The following is an 18996-nucleotide window of genomic DNA, read 5'->3' as shown; positions in this document are numbered from 1 at the left end:
GTCTCTCTATCTATCTGAAAGATGCCATGCTCAGGTTTTAAGGGACATTCTTTTTGGACTACACAACCTATCCTGTTCATGTGTAGCGTTGAGACGCCCTGAGCTTGGACGTTGTTGGGGAAGGAGAGATTTCTCATTCCACATCTGTCTGTCCGCTACATGCTAGCCAGTGAGCTAATGAATCAGAGTATTTATGAAAGTAGCAGCTTAAATACTCTATAAACATTGTTGTGAATATGCAATCCAAATGACCAATCATTCATTGTGTGGCCTTCTTTGATCAGAAATAACTATGTAAATGGTTTAAAGTTTGTAATGTAAAAAACTCTCTCATATGTATAGTACACCATCTACTCGGGTGTCCAATATTTTTTAAATATACAAGGCGCTTCACATAAATCAGCGCCACTTCTGATGTGTTAAATACAATTTTTCTACCTGGGGTCAACTGAGTGCAAAACTAAATTTGGTGATGGATCGCATTAGGATCAGCCGATTTTAGCTCATTCTCTTATTGTCTGATGTTTCTTGGGTACATTGCATTTAGAAATCTTGTTTTTTTGTTTTATGTCAGCTGTTCTAAAGACCCTTGGATCCGTTCGTACCATGCACTCCAGAGCTTACTTGCTGTTGGAAAGGGAGTATTTGGAGCTTCAAGAAGCCAACCTTCACGTAAGTGCCGTGACCAGTTTCTTTTAATCTATTCACTAAATATTCAATTCTGAAAACCTAAAAGTACAGCAGCAATTTGTAGTGCTTATTCCGAGGAACTTGGTGCAGCACGAATCCTATTGCTAGTGTCCAACGAAAAAGATAATCAAAAGTGCTCAGTATCTTGAGAGCGGCTCAGTAAGCTATGCTCAAAAGAAATCAAACTGTAGGTACAGGTATCCTTCCTTCTCTTGTGCCAGCCAAATCACTGCTTTACAATGCTTTCATAGCAAACACTGGTGAAAGAACAACATTAGATCAAGTGTGTGAGCGAGCCGCATGGGTGTGTGAATGAAATGAAGGTGAAAGGGGCAAATGAAGCAAATACCCTTTCGGAAGTCCACTAAACAGCAGGCTTTTTGTATTATTTCTTATATCCAGAACATGCTGTTTATCAAATTGTGTTTTTGTGGTCATAGACTGCAAGAGCTTTTTAATTTGTGCCTTAGATTGCCATATTGGTTAACAGGGAGGAGACCATGCTTTTCAAAAAATCCATTCAAGAAGTGACTATTACATTAAGTGCCACTCATATATCCTTGTTAAGAAGTAATTTGCTAATATTTGTTATTGGAGTTTATTATTAGGTGGTGTTACAAGTGCTGCCTATAAGCCAACATTATTGTCATGGGAAGTGAGGATAGGAGATAGATGAGAGGAACAAGTTACGTACCCCTGGTAACGTTCTTTCGACTGGATGTTCCTCCCATGTATTCCTCATCTATGATATCTTTGTCTCCAGCTGCTTCGTAAAAAATGATCCTCTCGGCAGAGAGCGCTGTGCGTCGAGACAGTCGACTCGATGTCCCTTGAGGTCTTCCATCTCGGCTGACGTCATCGTCGAGTACATGTACCACGCGCAGCGCCAGTTGACTTCAGTTCTGTTTTTCGCCACCCATATACAGAATTAACGGCCTTGACAAGTGCCTTTACATTATCAGACCTTAGAAGAGCGCAAGTTCCAAAGCTCGGAAATTCTACAGTGGGGTAGGTTGGCAGGACGATGAGAAATATGTGGGTGGAACAACCAGTCGAAAGAACGTTACTAGGGGTAAGTAACTTGTTCTTCGAATGGATTGTGTCATCCTATGTATTCCTCATCTATGATGGACTCCCCAAGCAGTATTTGTGTTCCTTTGGAGGAGGGAGTAAGAATTGAAGAGTTGATGTTTGTCTAGTATGGAGCAGAGAACTACCTTGCCAAATCTTCCCTCATTGTTAGAGGTGTCTAAACAGTAATGTTTTGCAAATGCGTGGATGGTGGATCAGATAGAAGCCTCACAGATATCATTTATCGGAACTCCTCACTGAAGGGCAGAGGAAGTTGCCATGCCTCTAGTGGAATGAGCTCTTAAACCTTCTGCGGGATATTTCCAAGCTAACCCGTAGCACTCAGAAATAGCCATCCATAGATATGGATAGAGTCTGCTTGGTAACAGAGTTTATGCCCTGTATAACCAATGAAAAGTTGGTTGTGTTGTCACAACTTTGACATCCTTAAAACATAAAAGCTTAGAGCTCTCCTCGGATCAAGTTTATGAAACCTTTCTGCTTCCTTGCTAGGATGAGGGGGAGGATAGAAGGCCGGAAGCACAATTTTCTGTGCTAAATGGTAGTCTGATTCAATTTTAGGAAGAAATGAGGGTTTGACTTTAAGGACAACCCTATCTTTGCAAAAGGTGGTCAACAAGATGTTTACAGGTTAATCCCGGCAACTCACTCACCTTGTGGGCTGAAGTTATCGCTACTAACAAAATCGATTTGTAAGTTAGCACCCTTAAATGGCAGGAATGGGGTGGCTCAAACGGAGTGCATGTCAAAAATGGTGTCAGAGGAAACACATTTATGAGTCCTTTAAGAAATTGAATTGTTACAGGTATTTTGTAGTAGAATGACTCTTCCGAGGTGCGCTTGAATATGGAAAGCGCTGCTAGGTAACCCTTGATTGTTCTAATATGGGGCCCCAGATTTGCCAAATGTAGTAGAAATGATAACACCACAGGTGTATCACATTGAAAAGGGTCCATATCTTTCTTTCTACACCCACTGCAGAACTTGTTCCAACTACAGCGATATAAGGATTTCATTGCTGGCCTTCTAGCCGAAAGCAAAATCTCCATTACGTCATCCGGGAGGCCCCCAATCCTTGTACCTTAGCCTCTCAGAAATCATGGTGAAGGCTGAGTGTGTTGACCTCTGGATGGAAAACCCGACCCTCGTCTCGCGAAAGAAGGTCCTCTTAGTCCAAGACGTAGTGGAGGGCAGATGGGCATGTCCAGAAGGTGGCAATTAGGATCATGGATTTCCAGAACTTTCTCAACCTCCTGATCACGTGAGGAATGACGAGGATTGGAGGAAACGCCTACAGGAGTAGAAACTCCCAGTCCACTACGAACGCGTCTACTAGAGATACTCTTGGGGAAAATTCCCTGGAACAGAACAGCTCGCACTTCTGGTTGACAATGGTCGCAAACAGGTCTACTTGAGGAGTTCCCTAAAGGGTGAAGATCTCTTGAAGGACTTAATGAGCTAGTTCCCACTTGTGGGAGACTGTGCTCTGGCTTCTCAGAGCGTCCACCAATGTGTCGTCCTCTCCAACTAGGTGAACTGCTGATAGAGAGATTCTTTCATGAATTGCCAAGAACCAGAGCTGCATTGCTTCTCTGCACAGTGGCAGTGACCCTACGCCTCCTCTCTTGTTGAGCTAGTACATGGCCACTGTGTTGTCATATTCAGGACATTCTTTCCCCGTACACTGGGCAGAAAGGCCTTCAGTGCTAGTCTGATTGCCCTCAGCTCCAAAAGGTTGATGTGTAGTTTGGACTCCGATGGACACTAGCGTTTGCTGATTGTCAGATCGTTGGCGTGGGCTCCCCACCCTATGAGTGAGGCATCAGTCACTATTGTTATCTCTGGCCATGGTTGCCAAAAAGGTTCTCCTTTCAGAATGTTCTCCTAGCAGGAACACCACCGAAGGTCCTATGAGAATCTGCTAGGAATCTGAAGGTCGTCTGACATCCTGCCTGAGAATTGTGACCACTGTGTTCTAAGAGCCCATTGAAGGGATCCCATTCTAAGGAGTGCCTCTGAAAAATGCAGGATGCCGAGTGGCCGGACAACCTCAAAATGTTGAAGGCCGGAAGACACTGGGCATTCTGAAACATGGTGACCATCTGCAAAATGTCTTGTGCCCTCACCTCGGGTGGCAAGGCTTTTCCCAAGGATGCACCAAGGACTGCTGCAATAAACTGGAGTCTCTGAGATGGTATCATGTGGGACTTCTAATTGAGGGAGAAGCCCTGTCTGTGGAGAGAGTGGCAGGTGATATTGCGATGTTCCTGGACCTGTTTGCGTGAACGTGTCCTGATCAGCCAATCGTCCAGGTAGGGGTAGATGTGAATACCCCCTCTCCTGGGACTTTCTGCCACCACTGCCATTAACTTGGTGAAAACACTAAGGGCGGAGGTCAGCCCGAATGGTAGAACTCGAAACTGATAATGAGAACCGCAATGGCGAACTTCAGGTACTTCCTGTGCTTGTGATGGATTGGCACATGAAAGTAAGCATCCTGATGGTCCAACGATACCATCCAATCGCTGTCAGAAGTTTCCAGACCTGATTGCAGAGACTCACACATGGCCTCTTTGCCATCCCTTATCAGGTCCTTTATCGTCACCCTCAGTGATGTGATCAGCCGCCATCGCTATGCAGTTCCACAGGGTGAATGTAAACTTTGCCAGGGCGCATGTGGAATTAGGAGACTTTAAAGCCTTGCTGCTAGCAGTCAAGGCTTTCTTTGCCCAAGAGTCAAAGCGTTTTTCATCCCTATTAGGGGGTATGGTTGGGTATGCAGCTTGCTTGGAGTCAGATGTAGCTGCTTGTACTACAAGACTTTCCGGAGTTGGATGAATTGACAGGTAGCCATGGTCGCTACTGGATGGCCTGTATTTTATGGTCACATTTTTAATTACTGCAGGGCTGGACTCTGGAGCCTCCCAGTTTGCTGCAACCCTGTCAGTCAGGTCGGCCTGTTGAAATATACAGGAGTTGGTCTACTCCATCCCAGGTATTCCACCACTCTAGACATTAGACTTCTCTAAGATGCATCTGCTTGATCGGCAGGGTCCTGTTTCCCAAAATCTAGTTCTGGGGAGGTGTCCACCCCAGTAGCTGTCTGAAGGGTGTCATGTAGCTCCCTGACCCCTACCTCTTCTGAAATAAAACGTTCAGGTATATTAGAATAGTATTCTTTTGAATACTAAAAATATCAACAGAGCAGAAGAAGACTGGAAACTACAGCGCTTGTACAGACAGTCATCACCTATACGAAATTAAAACCCAACCAATTAATCAATGGTGGCAAACTCGCGGCGGGTGAATGTATCTGAACGTGGATCCTTTGCCCAGGTCTCCACCAATTGTAAATAGAAAGCTATTGATACAATCACACTGCGCATGTGCGCCAAAATTCTTTAATGTGAGCAGAAGAATTAAATTGTAGATCAGCCAACACGTGTTTCGAGCTCAGCTCTTCTTATTAATCAAAAATCAAAAATAAAACCAAAATGAACATTTAGCAGAGACCAGACATAAGTCAAAAATGGCACAGGTACATTATCAATCCCAAAAGGTACAATCATTCAGACCCGAATATATCCCACAAGAAACAATATTATATACACACAGATATCAAGCAAAAGGATACTTTCTTCCCAGTTGATTTTGGTACAGTGGGTAAATATTATGTGGATACTTTTATCAACTGTAATTCGAAATATGTAGTATATTGTATCATTTGTGTATGTGGAGCACATGACATTGGGAGTACTTTCAGGCCACATAAGATTCGGATTCCAGAGCACTTTTATACGATTGCGAGCCAGGATGCCAAGTATCCACTGACTAATGACTGGCAACTATTCCATCAAATGGATGACAAAAAAGATATATATACAGTTTGTGCGCATGGCGATGGGTATATTGTCACAGAGAGGGCGTAACTTATAACTCAAACTACGTGAATTAGAGGCACGCCTATTTAGTAAGTACAGAACGGCCTCAACATAGATCACAAATTATCAGTATTTCTGTGATCTGGCAGCTGGAGTCAGGTTTCCAATTGATATTTCAATAGTTATAACCATGTAAAAATGATGTTAGATTTTAAGGTGTCTTTTTGTTCATATACAATGTCTTTGTGACATATATTATTGTTCAGGGTCTCTTATTAATTTTAAAATGTTAGTACCTGTGAGTACATGTACACTTATGTTAAACATGTTGTCCACAGTGTCACATCAACAACAACAAAGGGGTTTTTCCTCAAACCCTTAATTCAAAATCAAGCCTCAATGGAGGCATGGAAAGTATTTCCACGTTGGGTACGCTACACACTATTTTAGATTCAGCCATTGCAAATACTGTCGGTACACGTGCACACCATCTATTCGTGGGATGCAGGCCAGTATGTAAGGGACAGCTTGTATGGAGCTAGGCTCAATAAGAGTGTTTGGAAAAAAATGTAAATACCAAAAAGAGAAAAAACGGCATTTGAGTTTTCGAGGACGGCCTTATTAGCATTTTGACTGTGAGGATATTGAGCAACCAGGCACGTGGAGGTCCGTGCATGGGTAGGCTTGGGCGTACGTAATGCAAAAAGGATTTACAACAAAAAGGTTTACGCTCACCTGCCAGTCTTTCTGCGTGTGATGCACGTGGGGACGTAATACGTGTATTGGTGAGCATCATCCACTTTCTGATTTTGGGCCAATCCCTGTGTTTAGAGACATTAGGCAGATGTAGTGCTTAGCCCCACAAATTTGACGGGCGGGTCAGGCCATGTGCCTGTACTAACAGCAGCAGTCGAGTGGGCATGAACATAAACAGCCCACAAACGGCAGGGGCCGTTTGCATGTGGCAGGTTAGAAGTCGAAAGCCTGTGCTCAGGTACGTGTTGTTATTTGTTTGTGGCGTTAGCATGGGCGAGGGGGTGGGGGGATGTGAAAGTGTGGGACATATGTTAGTTCCCCTCCATCAATTCTTCCCTCTGTTTGTTTATTTGTGTTTTTTTTTGGTTTACTTTGGACGGCGTGACATTTCGCCTCTGTACCTTTCGCATATTGGATTTACAGCAGTGTTGTATTCCGCAATAGCGAGGAGATATATTGTGGTGTTTTGTGCGGTAAGGAGGGTTTAATTTAAATTTTAATTCTCACATTATTTATGATTGATTGGGCAGTTCTTATTGCTCTAATGTTTGAGTTTTTATGTTGCTATTTAAATATGTATTTTTGTTTATACGTGATTGGTGAATTTACAACTTTTTGGATTAAATGAGGTGTTATTTCTGACTTGAATTGATGTAGGTACAATGAGATATATATATATTATATATTTTTTTTTTAAGCCTGGCCAGCATTTTGATTTGTAGATGTAGATATAGTGGGGCGCAAAGAAGCTAACACTATCTGTGTAACCTTTCTTGAATCTTAGTTTGGACTCGCTAAACATGAGTGCATAAGGAATACCAAGGTACATGCAGGTGCACTTTAATGTAATCCTATGTTGTTTGGGCTATTTATAGTATACATTATAAAGATTAGTAGAGAGTGTTATGATGTGAAACACCGCACTTCATGTTGTTATTTATGAATATATGGTGACGTAATTGTATATATGTTTCTCTTTTTTTTTGCCTCTCTTTGAGGTGCCTCATGGATGGGGAACATGTATCCTTTTGCGTTATATCTGTGTGTATATAATATTGTTTCTTGTGGGATATATTCGGGTCTGAATGATTGTACCATTTGGGATTGATAATGAACCCCTGTGCCATGTCTGACTTATGTCTGGTGTCTGCTAAATGTTGATGTTGGTTTTATTTTTGATTTTGGATTAATTATTAATATTGTATCACGTGTAACATAACAGCCTTAGAAGAAGAGCTGAGCTCGAAACATGTGTCTGCTGATCTAAAATTTAATTGTTCAGCTTACATTAAAGAATTTTGGGCAACATGCGCAGTGCGATTGTATCAATAGCTTTCTATTATCTTTTGAATACTAGGTGTATCCAATTGGAGACTACATGGAGGGGTATCATCAGAGGTTTCATTGCCCTCATATATAGAAGTCAACGGCCTGAAGAAATCCTTTTTAGGTAAAGGTTTAAAAACCTTTTCTTGGCTTTTTTGTGCAAAAGGCGTTGAAGAATGTACAATAGGCGTTGATGTTGTTTGTATCGACGTTGATGGCGATGATGTCGACATTAGTTGCTTTGGTGGTGTCGACGGCTTTACTTTGGTCTTGTGCTTTGAGGGACTTGAGCCTCGGCTCAACGGTTTCTTCAACGATTTCTCGTCTCGTCGAGTACTGGAAGATTCTCGAGTAGATTTAGGCTTATGACCCGGGCTCAAGGGTGCGTTGGGTTTCGTCTTGGCTTCATGCTTGGCTTCGACTGTAGCATAGTCACTTTTCATATGCTTTGAGGAGAACGGGCCTTGATCCTCAAAGATTTTGCACATTTTCTTCCTAAAGAGTTCCCACTCCTCTTTGGAGGAAGATTTCATCGGGCCTACTACGCTCCTTTCTGAGGAAGAACACGAGGAAGAAGAAGGTGATCTATGCCTTCTCTTAAATTTTTTCCGATGACGATGAGTAGTGTCTGATTGTTTTTTTGATCTTTTTTTGTGAGGAGCAGAATCTCTCGACTCGTACAATGACCCAAATTTAGAAGGCATGGAAGGGGATTTGGGGACAATCCTACCCACTGAAGGCTTAGCTTTGCGCTCTTTAAAGGCCTTCTCTGTCATCAACTGACAGGATTGACAGTCGCCGGCTACATGCTCAACACCCAGGCACCAGAGGCATATCTTACGCGGGTCCGTGATGGACATTTTGACAACGCATTTTAGGCATTTTTTTAAACACGTCTTCGGAGTATACGGAGCTGAAGACGAGGCCATCTTTGATACATTTTCCGAGAAAAATGTAGCGCACTGTTAATCTCGAGGCATTTGCGGAAAAATGGAACTGAAATCAACGGGCGCTGTATGTGGTGTATTTACTCGAAGATGACGTCAGCCGAGATCGAAGCCCTTGAGGGACATCAAGTCGACCGTCTCGACACACAGCACTCTATGCCGAGAGGAAAACATTTTCTGAAGCAGCTGAAGTTGGAAACGAAGATTTCATGAATGAGGACTACGTGGGAGGACACAATCCATTCGAAGTGAGGAATTACAAACAGCCTGTGGGTGTTGCTTGCTTATTTATACACTGATTGACCACATATAGCCATGCTAGTCCCTCAGGCCATTACCGCCTAATAGCTGCCCCACACCACCCAAAACGCATGCCCTTGGATAATGGGATAATTCTAAGTCTATCCTTGTGCGGCCCTCTGGAAGATAATGTTTTAATTTCAGCTACAAACCAGCTTCTCATGAAATAAAACGGTCTTAATCAAGGGTGCCCTCAGCCATCTGATTTAAAAGCAGTATTTGTGCCTTTGCATCTGTTTGCTTAATTCCTGTAAAAACAAGCACTGGTAAAACAAACGGTTTTGTCTCTTGAATAGGCATTAGATAGGCATTTGCCAGGCACTGCCATATCCCTCTCCGAGTACCCTGCCTCCTCTTCCTTACTCCTCTGCCCATCCTCGGGCACCTCCAACACTTCTGCAGTTGTACCTCTGGCCTGTACCCCTCCCTGTATGACCTTCAAATGTGGCAACCAGCTCCACATTGTTACTCTCAACTCTCGTTCAGCTGTCAAACACTCCCCTGACATCTCCTGGAAGAGCTTGATTTGGATGTACTCGGTCTCACTGAGACTTGGTTCATGACCAGCTCTGTTGCATGTTTCGACACGCTCCTTCCCGATGGCTACAATATCCTCACCGAACCCAGAACCAACCATCTCGGTGGGGGTGTAACCCTGATTTTCCCGGAGTGGATCCCTGCTTCTGTCATTCCAATGGAGCACTACTCCTCCTTTGAATGCCTGGTCTGCAGGCTCTCTATCTCTCCTGGCCTCTCTCTCACTGTGTCCACTATGTACAGGCCGCCTGGCCAGGTCACCCTCTTCCTCTCTGAGTGGGCTGCCCTCTCAACTTCTCCTCCTCTGAGACTTGAACATCCAACTGGATTCTACCAGCCCTTATTCAGGACTCTTTCGCAACCTCTGTGGATCTCTCTCTCTCTTTCCCCAGTCTTCCCTCTGGCCCGACTCGCTCTGTAGGCCACACCCTGGATGTTCTGATCTCCTCAAACCTCCCCTTCATTAACCCTCTCACCACTCCTCTCTTGGAGTGATCACTTTCTCCTTTCTTCCCACCTCTCCTTCTCTTCCCCACAGGTCAAGCTGTCTCCAGCACTGCCGCCTACCTTCTCGGTCATCAGACCCATGAAGCGTGTGTCAGTTGAGGCTTTCGCCGCTATTTCCTCTCCACCTGCACCTTTGGCGGACTCACACCCTGACTGCAAGGAGCTGCTGCAGTCTCTACCACTCCTGTGCACGCCCTTGGCCTCTCATTTCAATACTAAAACGCAGGACATCCTGTTTACCCTCTCTTCCTCTACACCCTCTGCCTCCTCCTCTACCACTCCTGGCCCGTCTGAGGCCATCTATCCTCCTCCTTTCCCCAGAACATCCCTTACTATGCTTCTAGACAAGTGCGATCTATGAAAGTCTTGTCAAAGTAGGTTCTCCCCTGCTCCTCCCGAACCATCAAAGACCACATTGCCACCCTTGCTCCAGCCTTGGCCGATTTCTTTAATCATTCCTTTGCCACTAGATTTTTCCCCTCCCCATTAAGCACTCTCTTGTGCACCCCCTTCTAAAGAAGCCCTTGACCGATCCTTCCTCTCCGGCTAACTTTCTACTTATCACCATCACTAATTTCCTGGTCAAACTCTTGGAAAAGTTGGCCACCTCCCAGCTTAATCTACATACTGAATATGTTGGTTGCCTCCATGACCACCAGTCTAGCTTCAGAGCTGCCAGAAGCACTGAAACTGCTCTCCTGAACACCCGTGAAGACTTGCTCTCCAATCTTGACTCTAATCTCCCTTCTGTCCTCATTCTCCTCGATCTATCCTCTGATTTTGACACGGTCAATCATGCCATCCTGCTCAATCGCCTCTGTAACAACCTTGGTATTAGTGATCAGGCCCTCCTCCTCCTATCTACCATCTGGCGGCGTGCTGTAATTGGGCCGCCAGGAAACATAGCTGAAAGTCTGGAACGACCAGCTCCCTTCCCAATATCTACTGCGCGATGTGTCCAGCAAAGCCCTGTGCTGTTTCCTTCCCCACAGTAAGACTGTGATTCTGCTGTCTAATATCTTAAAGAACAGGGCCCTGGCCATGTGAGGGATATTTGCAAACAGGTAAAGCAGTCTGGGAAGAATCAGTATCTTACAGATCTCTATTTTGCCCATTAGGGACAGGGGAAGTCTATTCCAAAAAGCAATCTTATCTATCCCTGTGAGTGCCCTCCCTACATTACACCAGAAGGTATCCTCCTTGGAATGATTAATCTGGATACCCAGATAGCAGAAGGATTCGTCCTCCCACCGCAGCCCCACCTCCGGCAAGTTCTGTATTGCCCTACCCTGCAGAGAGCCCAACAGGAACACCAGTGATTTTTCTACATTCACTTGAAAGCTCATGAAAACTTCCATGTTCCGCAACACCTCCAGTGTGTAGGCCCTACTGTAGTACCCTTGGGCTATGCACATAAAATAAAACATTATCAGTGTATAAGGAGATGACATGTTGCTGACCTCCTATCCTGATTCATTCATGGTACCTTTCTGGTTGATTCAGAGAATTCATTCTGAAATGTCCAGATTTCGCATGTTTGTATTTAATACAGGTGTCCCAGGTCAGGCGGCAATCGTAAAGCCACAATTTCAATTTTGCCCAGGTAGGACTAGTGGTTAGTAGATCTGATGAGATATCAGTCTCCATCATGGCAGTCGTAGCTTTCGCTTTCCAGGAGGAATAAGGTTTATCGGAGTCTGATTCTATAAGCGTAGCTATAGCAGATAACATATTTGGACTGGTAGGCATGAGACACTTTCTATACAGACTAAGTACTTTCCACATGTACATTGCATTTAATGATAGCAAGCCTAGTTTGTATCGTGTGATAGCCATTAGTTCACTTGCTGGAAGAGAGAGCACTCTTTTCCAGAACAGACCTTCAAGTCTGTCTCCGAATAGCGCAGATTTGTGTTCCTTGGTCTCTGCTCCATACTTTACGGTGGTAACAACTTTTTGTTCGTAAAATATTAGTAATGGTTCATTCGAGAACTTCCCATATTTTCTATGTATCATGCAGGCTTGGCACACTGTAGTAAGAATTCTTTTTCTGAGCTCTGATTGGTACACTAAATCTCGAAGACTATTGTTTGTGTTGAGTCTGAGATACCAATATGCGGTAGTTACAGAAAGTGGAGCACTAGTCAAGAGTATGTGTGCAAGGATGGTTTTGGAGAAAAAATGAGTACATTAGACTTCTTTAAATTGATTGCAAGCTGATTTTGAGCTGCGTAAGTTTCTAGGGCTGATAATGCATTTTGTAGTCCTTTAGGAGTTTTTGACATAAGCACTAGATCGTCGGCATATAAAAGCCAAGAAACAACACACGTGCCTAGCTTGGGAGAATCAGATATTACTTTTCTTAATTTCTTTTCTATATCAGCTATAAATAAGTCAAATAAGGCAGAAGCCAGAATGCATCCTTGCTTTTATCCTCTGGATGTGGGGATGGACTGAGATCAAATTCTTCCTTTTGTGAGCCGTATTTGAATTGAGGTGCCCGTATAGTACTGAGGGACCAAGGCAAGAATGTGCGCTGGACATGCTGCCTCTTCCAATTTTGCAAACTGCAGTTCACGTGGCACAGAATCGAAAGCCTTTTTGAAATCGATGAAGACTAGTATGTTGCTTGGCCCGTTTGTTTTCTACACTGTTTGATAAACGAGAGAGCTAGTAGATTCACTGACGTGCCCAAGTCAGATACAAAACCTGTTTGGAATCCGTCAGACAACACGTATGATTTTATTCATCGATTGAAATCTCTTAGCAAAAGCCTTGCAAATATCTTGCCCGGGACATCTAAGAGGGCAATGGGTCGATAGTTTTCAGGGTTTTCCCGATTGCCTTTTTTGTATATGAGAATTATCATAGATTTTTTCCAGGATGGAGGGATTTGCCCGGATTGTAGAACTTGCATTAATAGTTAGCACAGCCGCCTATGCCACAGGATGCTCTTTTAGCATGCAGTTGGTGAGACCATCAGGACCTGGTGCTCTCGACTTGCTCAACCAATTAATCTGAATCAAGATGGCTGCTTTGTCAAAGAAATAGTATCTGAGGTGTCCCATGTGCAGTCATTGTTGACATTCGATGAAGCTTGCGTTGCATACAAATTCTTATAGTAAGTATGCCAGTCATTTCCATATACTGCATTTATTTGATAGGGCTGCTGAGATGCTTGAAAAGCTGAGGTCAAAATGCTCCATGCTTGAGCACTGTTTTTGCTCATGAGAGACGCTAGCATCAACTCTCCATCTTGCTGAATTATATGAGCTTGATGAGTCTTCAGCCAGTTTCTGTGTTGCATTTTGAGTTTGCGAGACTCGATGAGTTTATTGGATAGATTTGTGCTGGCCATTATACTGAGCGCTCTTCGTAATTCGGATTCTTTTTGTTTTACTATTGGGCCAAATACATGCTTGTGATTTGTAATATGGTTTCTGGCCACTGAGCATGTATTGTTTGAACACATTCATTGCCAATATGTACCGGCCTTCTAGTGCAGCTGAATTCAATTGGCGATACGTAAATGGTTTGCTTAAGGACGTGGCTAAATGAAATACCATTCTCTCAGACCATCTAAAACAATTGCTTCACCCTGTTGGAGATGGATTGCCCGGGTACGAGGAGGATTTAGATTTTGTATCATGCCAAACCCAAGTGAAGTGTAATAGGCTATCATCACTGTGGACTTGAGATGGTACAGAAAAGCTTTGTATATTCATAAAGGTGTTTTAGTGAATAAAAATGTAGTCTATAGTTGATGACAAGTTATCCCTCTGGCACGTTGACTGTGCAGGGATATCGCCTTTTATGGTGCCATTTAATCATATGGAACTGCTTCTCAGCCATAACAGCAAGCCGAGAGGCCATTGCTTTTCGAGAGGAGTCAAAGGTTTTGTGAAAGTAGGGAGGCAGGAAATGTTTAAGTGTCCGCCTATGATGGTTGAGAGAATAGCACTGTCATCTAGTATTAAATCTAGCATAAGTGTAACAGCCGCCATGAAGGACTTATCAGGAATGCTGGCATGAATCCAGTGTAGATTTAGAAGAGCAAGGTTCCCAGCAGATGTAGTGAGCCTAACGAGCTGAACAAATCTATTCGGTGCAACCCATGGTTCTAACTTGAACCTGAGATTTTTTTTTTATGGCAACTAAAAGACCTGCCGAGGAGCGACCGTAGCGGCCCTTGACTGCTGGTGACAGATCACAAAATGGGTTTCCCAAAGCAGGGGTTCAGTAAGCCACATCTCTTAGAGGAACACAATATCCATATGCACCAAAGGATTATTTTCAAGAATTAGGAGATGTTTATGACCCCTTGTGTTCAAAGAGGCCCAATTAAGGGTGATGGTCGAGGTGGAGATCGATTGCTAGTTGTAATTTATATGTGCAGGCCCACGTGGAGCTCTGGACAGATATTCTTGGCCTGAAAGTCTGTTGTCCTGAACATTGACCTGTCTGATTGAGTCATAGTCACCTCTGCTACAGGTGATTGTTAAATAAGAATTGTTCTTCTGCTCTGCAATATGTCGTTGGTTTATCACTGTTGTTTCGTTTCTATTTTTTTGGAAGATATTTCCTTTTTCATTTAAAACAAAGCCCAAGACCCCCATCTGGAACAACCCCGAATTCTCACCAGGCAATCCCCCGCTTGGCTTCGAGCCCTGGAAGGAGGGAGGATTACTAAAAACGAGCGACTTCCTAGAAGAGGGAATGCCCATACCGTTCGAGAGATGCAAGACAAAATTCGGGGAGGGTGAGCGGGAAAGATTTCACTATGCTCAAATTCGGCATTGGCTATCCCACAGAGAAGTCAGGGAAAAATGCACCAGAGAGTTAATGGCACTGGAACTTTCTCTAACAACCCCAACTACAAGAGGGAGAACCTCGGCTCTTTACTGACTCGTAGACAGATCAGAGTCCTCCAAAAAAGAAAGATATATGCTTGAATGGGAGAAGGACTTGGGCTGGGAAATAGAGGTTGAGGAATGGGAGAAAATCTGGACTAGGCTGCATAAGAGCTCTCAGTGCATCACAAATAGGGAAGGGGGCTACAAACTCTGCTATAGGTATTATGTTACCCCAGCTCAGCTCAACAAGGCTAACCTGGACATCCCCGCGACCTGTTTGTGCGGATATCCCGCCCTTGGCACACTATTCCACATGGTCTGGACCTGCCCAAAAGCAGAGGCATATTGGAAAGAGGTAGCCAGCCACATCAAGGAAATCACCGGTCTTTCCATCCCCTGGGACCCTGGGATAATCCTTTTGGGTGAAACAGGAGGAGGGGCGTTCCCGGTTTCAGGCTACATCCCTCGCCTTTGCACGCACCTACTCCTGGCAGCAAAAATTGCAATGGCCCGGCTGTGGAAAAACGAAGATGGACCCTCAGTAGCGTTGTGGTGGTCCAAGTGCTGGGACATAGCTGTCGCTGAAAAGGTCACGGCAATTCGAGCAAGCTTTCTGAACAGAGCCCTAAATATCTGGGACCCATTTATGGACTACGCAGCTGGGTTTCCAGCTCTCACTAGAAGGCCTCCACTAACCAGATGGCTCCAAGGCAGCCCGCTTTACTAAGCTAAAGAAACAGGTGGGGATGACCCAGAGTATGGGGGCCCGCATGGGCACCGTGAAAAGTGCAATTGGACACTTATGGACATGGACAATTATGGATAGGACACTAACCATTGCATCCTCTATCCCTTGGCGTGAACTGCATTAGTGTATTGGCGTGATTATCGATTATTGCAATGTTGCTGATGTTGTGTATAACTGTAAAACCCAATAAAATATTGTCATGAAAAAAAAAACAAAGCCCAAGGCAAATAAATCTGCTCTGCTCTTCCCCAGCGCATTTAGTACCAGCCCAGATTGTACCCGAATCCTGACCATCCCCAGGTCGTTGTTGTTCATGAATCGGACCCAAGTTATGTCAGAAGATTGCAAGTCTTCTAACGCAGGAATGTCTCTGAGGAGGTTAAAAACACTTGTCCTGTTGAGTACATACGAATGTTAGGGTTCACCTCTGCATTGCAGCGTTAAACTACATTGACTAGTAAGAGAATGACTTTGCTTGCCAACTGGATCAGCTAGGCTATTTGGCTTTGTGTTGGGCTTTGTGTTTGATCTCACAGGAACCCCTTGTTGCAAATTAGAGTTCTGCAGAGTTGTATGATGAGCTGGGTGTGTCGCGTCTGTCGAGTCCCAGGCGGCTTTCAACCTGGGCTTTGTGGGCAAGGATCTTCCAAGAACATTGGTTAGTCTAAGGGTTTCTGCGATTTCATGCAGGTCTAGGGTAAGGAAGTTGTTTTCCTGAGGCTGTACCATTGAGCAAGATGCCTTGTTCATGTCGCAAGTCAAGATGTCATTGTAAATAATACCAATACATTTAGGCACATCATTCTGGCCAGGGAAGTTATCTGATCATCTTCCTGTTCAATTGTGGTGTTGAGGAGATGTGCAGCTTGTATGAGGTCATCCAAGGATTCTCAGTGGCGTGAGTCATATTCTTCGGTGTCAGAATCTACAATCCTTATGATCCTTGATTTTCGATTAATAGGAGGTCCGCGCTTTTTGTTTCGCTTTTTTGTAGCTAACTGAGTAGAGTTCACTGTTTCTTTCAAGGGTGTTAGAAAATGTGCAAACCTCATTGCTCCATTATGCAAGGCTTTTGCTGTTCTAGACTGGTCCTTAGACTTTTTCAGCATTTTGGTATGATTGGTTGCCTTTTTACTTTTGGCAAATATGTCAAATGTTAATTTAGTCATCACAATTGGAGTGTTTATTGGCTCAAGGGTTCGAGCTAGTTGACTAGGTGCTTCTGGTTGCCGGGATTTCGTTCTGACCAAGGTTGAAGGATCAGAAAAAGGACATGGCGACACTGTTTGAGTGTTTAAATTGGAGTTGGAAGGTATCAAATCCTTGATATCAACAGTGAGAGGTTCAATCCCCAAAGCATGGGGAGTTTTTGGATTGCATTCTTGCACACGCGATGGTTTGCTTGTTAATGTTGTTAGTAGCTCAGTTTGGTGAGCAAGTCTAGCGTTAAGAGTCTCGTAAAGCTTTACTAGCAACATTAAAGCAGTGTTCATAGCCGCTAGTTTGTGATCGAGCATAGGAGTATGCTCTTGCACATTTAACGTTTTCCTGCATGGTGTCGGGTGAAGAAAAGAGACTGATGTGCATGGAGTTGATGAATCTGAAACAGGGTATAGTATTGGGGAGTGTGATAGATTTAAGGTAGCAGGAATCTTGGCATACAGAGACTCTCAGCAACCAACGGTGGATTATCCAAGGTCCCTGAGGCCGTCAATACACGGACTCGAGAATGTTGAGTGTGCTTGGTAGGAGACACAGGTATCCGCTCCATGTGTAAACTCGGAGAAGAGAGCGTGCGAGCAGCATTCGGTGCAATTTTTGCTGCCGTGTGTGAGTCAAAGCTGCCTCTTTCAGAAGAGTGAGCACTCCAAATTGATTTAGGGTGCTGTGCTAAATTGAGCAAAGTTTCGTTAGTGTTTTGACTTGGGGCTTGCGGTTTGAGTTTCTGGCAAATGCAAAGTGGAGCCAGTATTGGAGCGGAGCTGTGCTAATGAAGTCAGCTGGAATAGCAGGACCTTCATGGTAAGTACATCAGAGTGAACACTCGAGGCAGCCTTCGATGGTAACTTGCACGGAGACATGCACACTTGTAAATGGGAAGTGCCTCTGGTTTCTGGGATAACTGCGATCATTTGCAAGTCTGTTATTTCATTGCCCTCATGTATATCGTCTTTGTAATTATTAGATTCTATTATCATATCAGTGCTCCAGATAAGATTTTGAGGTGGGAGTATTTTACTCTCTAGTTTTAAACTTTGAGAGTAAATGTGATTTTAGGAGAGTAAAAATGACTTTTCTCCTTGCAAGAGAGTAAAATGCATGCGACATCCAGTCGACGTGTGAAAAAACTGTATGGAAATCATTACTATGCAGCAGCTTTCTGCATTGTGACAGAATACACCTTTCATTATTTCTGGCCATTTGATCTCTCCTGTATATATTTAAATGTTGAAATCACAAAAACCTAGCCAATTATATAGTAAAGCATACATACATTTGTATTGTGTGTTTTGAGATTCGATAGCAGAATTGTCTTTTGATGTTTAATGAAAGTCCTAATTTCCTGGGGCTATTACTACCTAATGGTATGCCAATGTTATGATACAACAGTGCAGAGAGGCGAGGACTCCATGCTAAATTCTTTATCTAATCTAGTGGTCAAATGGTTATTTATATAGCTCTTTTGTTAAAGCGCTGCACAAAGAACATATTTATCACAATTACCACCAAACCAAAGTCCGTACTCCTTTATCGACCTCGAAAGCATGAAAAGCTGAGTTGGACTTGCCAGGATTCGAACCCGCAACCCACAGATCACACAGCGATTGCAGCAATGAATGCTCAACCGGCTGAGCTATCTTATTGGCTAACATCCTTCAGAGGTTGGTGAACAGAGTATCGACCGAGGTATAATGATCACAGTACCTAGATGTATGACAAACCATTTATGAAGCGCTACATAAAGTTAAATACCTATCTGGATTATCACACGGACAGGTTTTTTCTATTTCAATTACCAATGTAACTTTCATATGTTTGTTTTTGAACAGCGCTTGCACTTTCTTGAGAGTCAGGTTTTGAATGTTTTATTTGTAGTCTTGAATATTTGAGAGGCTAGAACACCTGTGATCAGCGTAATGACAATCATTCACCCTTGAGCAAAGACTCTGCTGCCACTGACCATTTATAGTAATGTACCCCATTGACTGCAAGGTTGAATCAATGTAAACTAGACTGTACATAATCATCATTTTACACACTGTTTTTATAATTAGACTGTAAATTAAATTAGAAGTGTAAAAATGATCTGCCTCTGCATGATTATGAACAAAGCACCGGAATTCTGAAAAATACAATTG

General features: G+C 43.6%; 1 protein-coding gene across 3 annotated transcripts in view; it reads left to right on the top strand.

Annotated features, from left to right (window-relative positions):
• Nucleotides 1-18996, top strand: part of UBE2U (ubiquitin conjugating enzyme E2 U) — a 727435-nt gene that overhangs the window by 123507 nt on the left and 584932 nt on the right. For 2 of the 3 annotated variants that reach the window (XM_069641994.1, XM_069641992.1), the window contains exon 2: nt 575-672. In XM_069641994.1, coding sequence (XP_069498095.1) covers nt 607-672 — 66 coding nt within the window. In that variant the 5' untranslated portion in view covers nt 575-606. Of the gene's footprint in view, nt 1-574; nt 673-18996 lie in introns of those variants that run through there. The other variant, XM_069641995.1, reaches the window with a different exon arrangement.

This window comes from Ambystoma mexicanum, chromosome 1q (genome assembly GCF_040938575.1).
Source record: "Ambystoma mexicanum isolate Mex_15411 chromosome 1q, UKY_AmexF1_1, whole genome shotgun sequence".
NCBI lineage: Eukaryota > Metazoa > Chordata > Amphibia > Caudata > Ambystomatidae > Ambystoma > Ambystoma mexicanum.
This window is presented reverse-complemented; position numbering and strand designations above follow the sequence as displayed.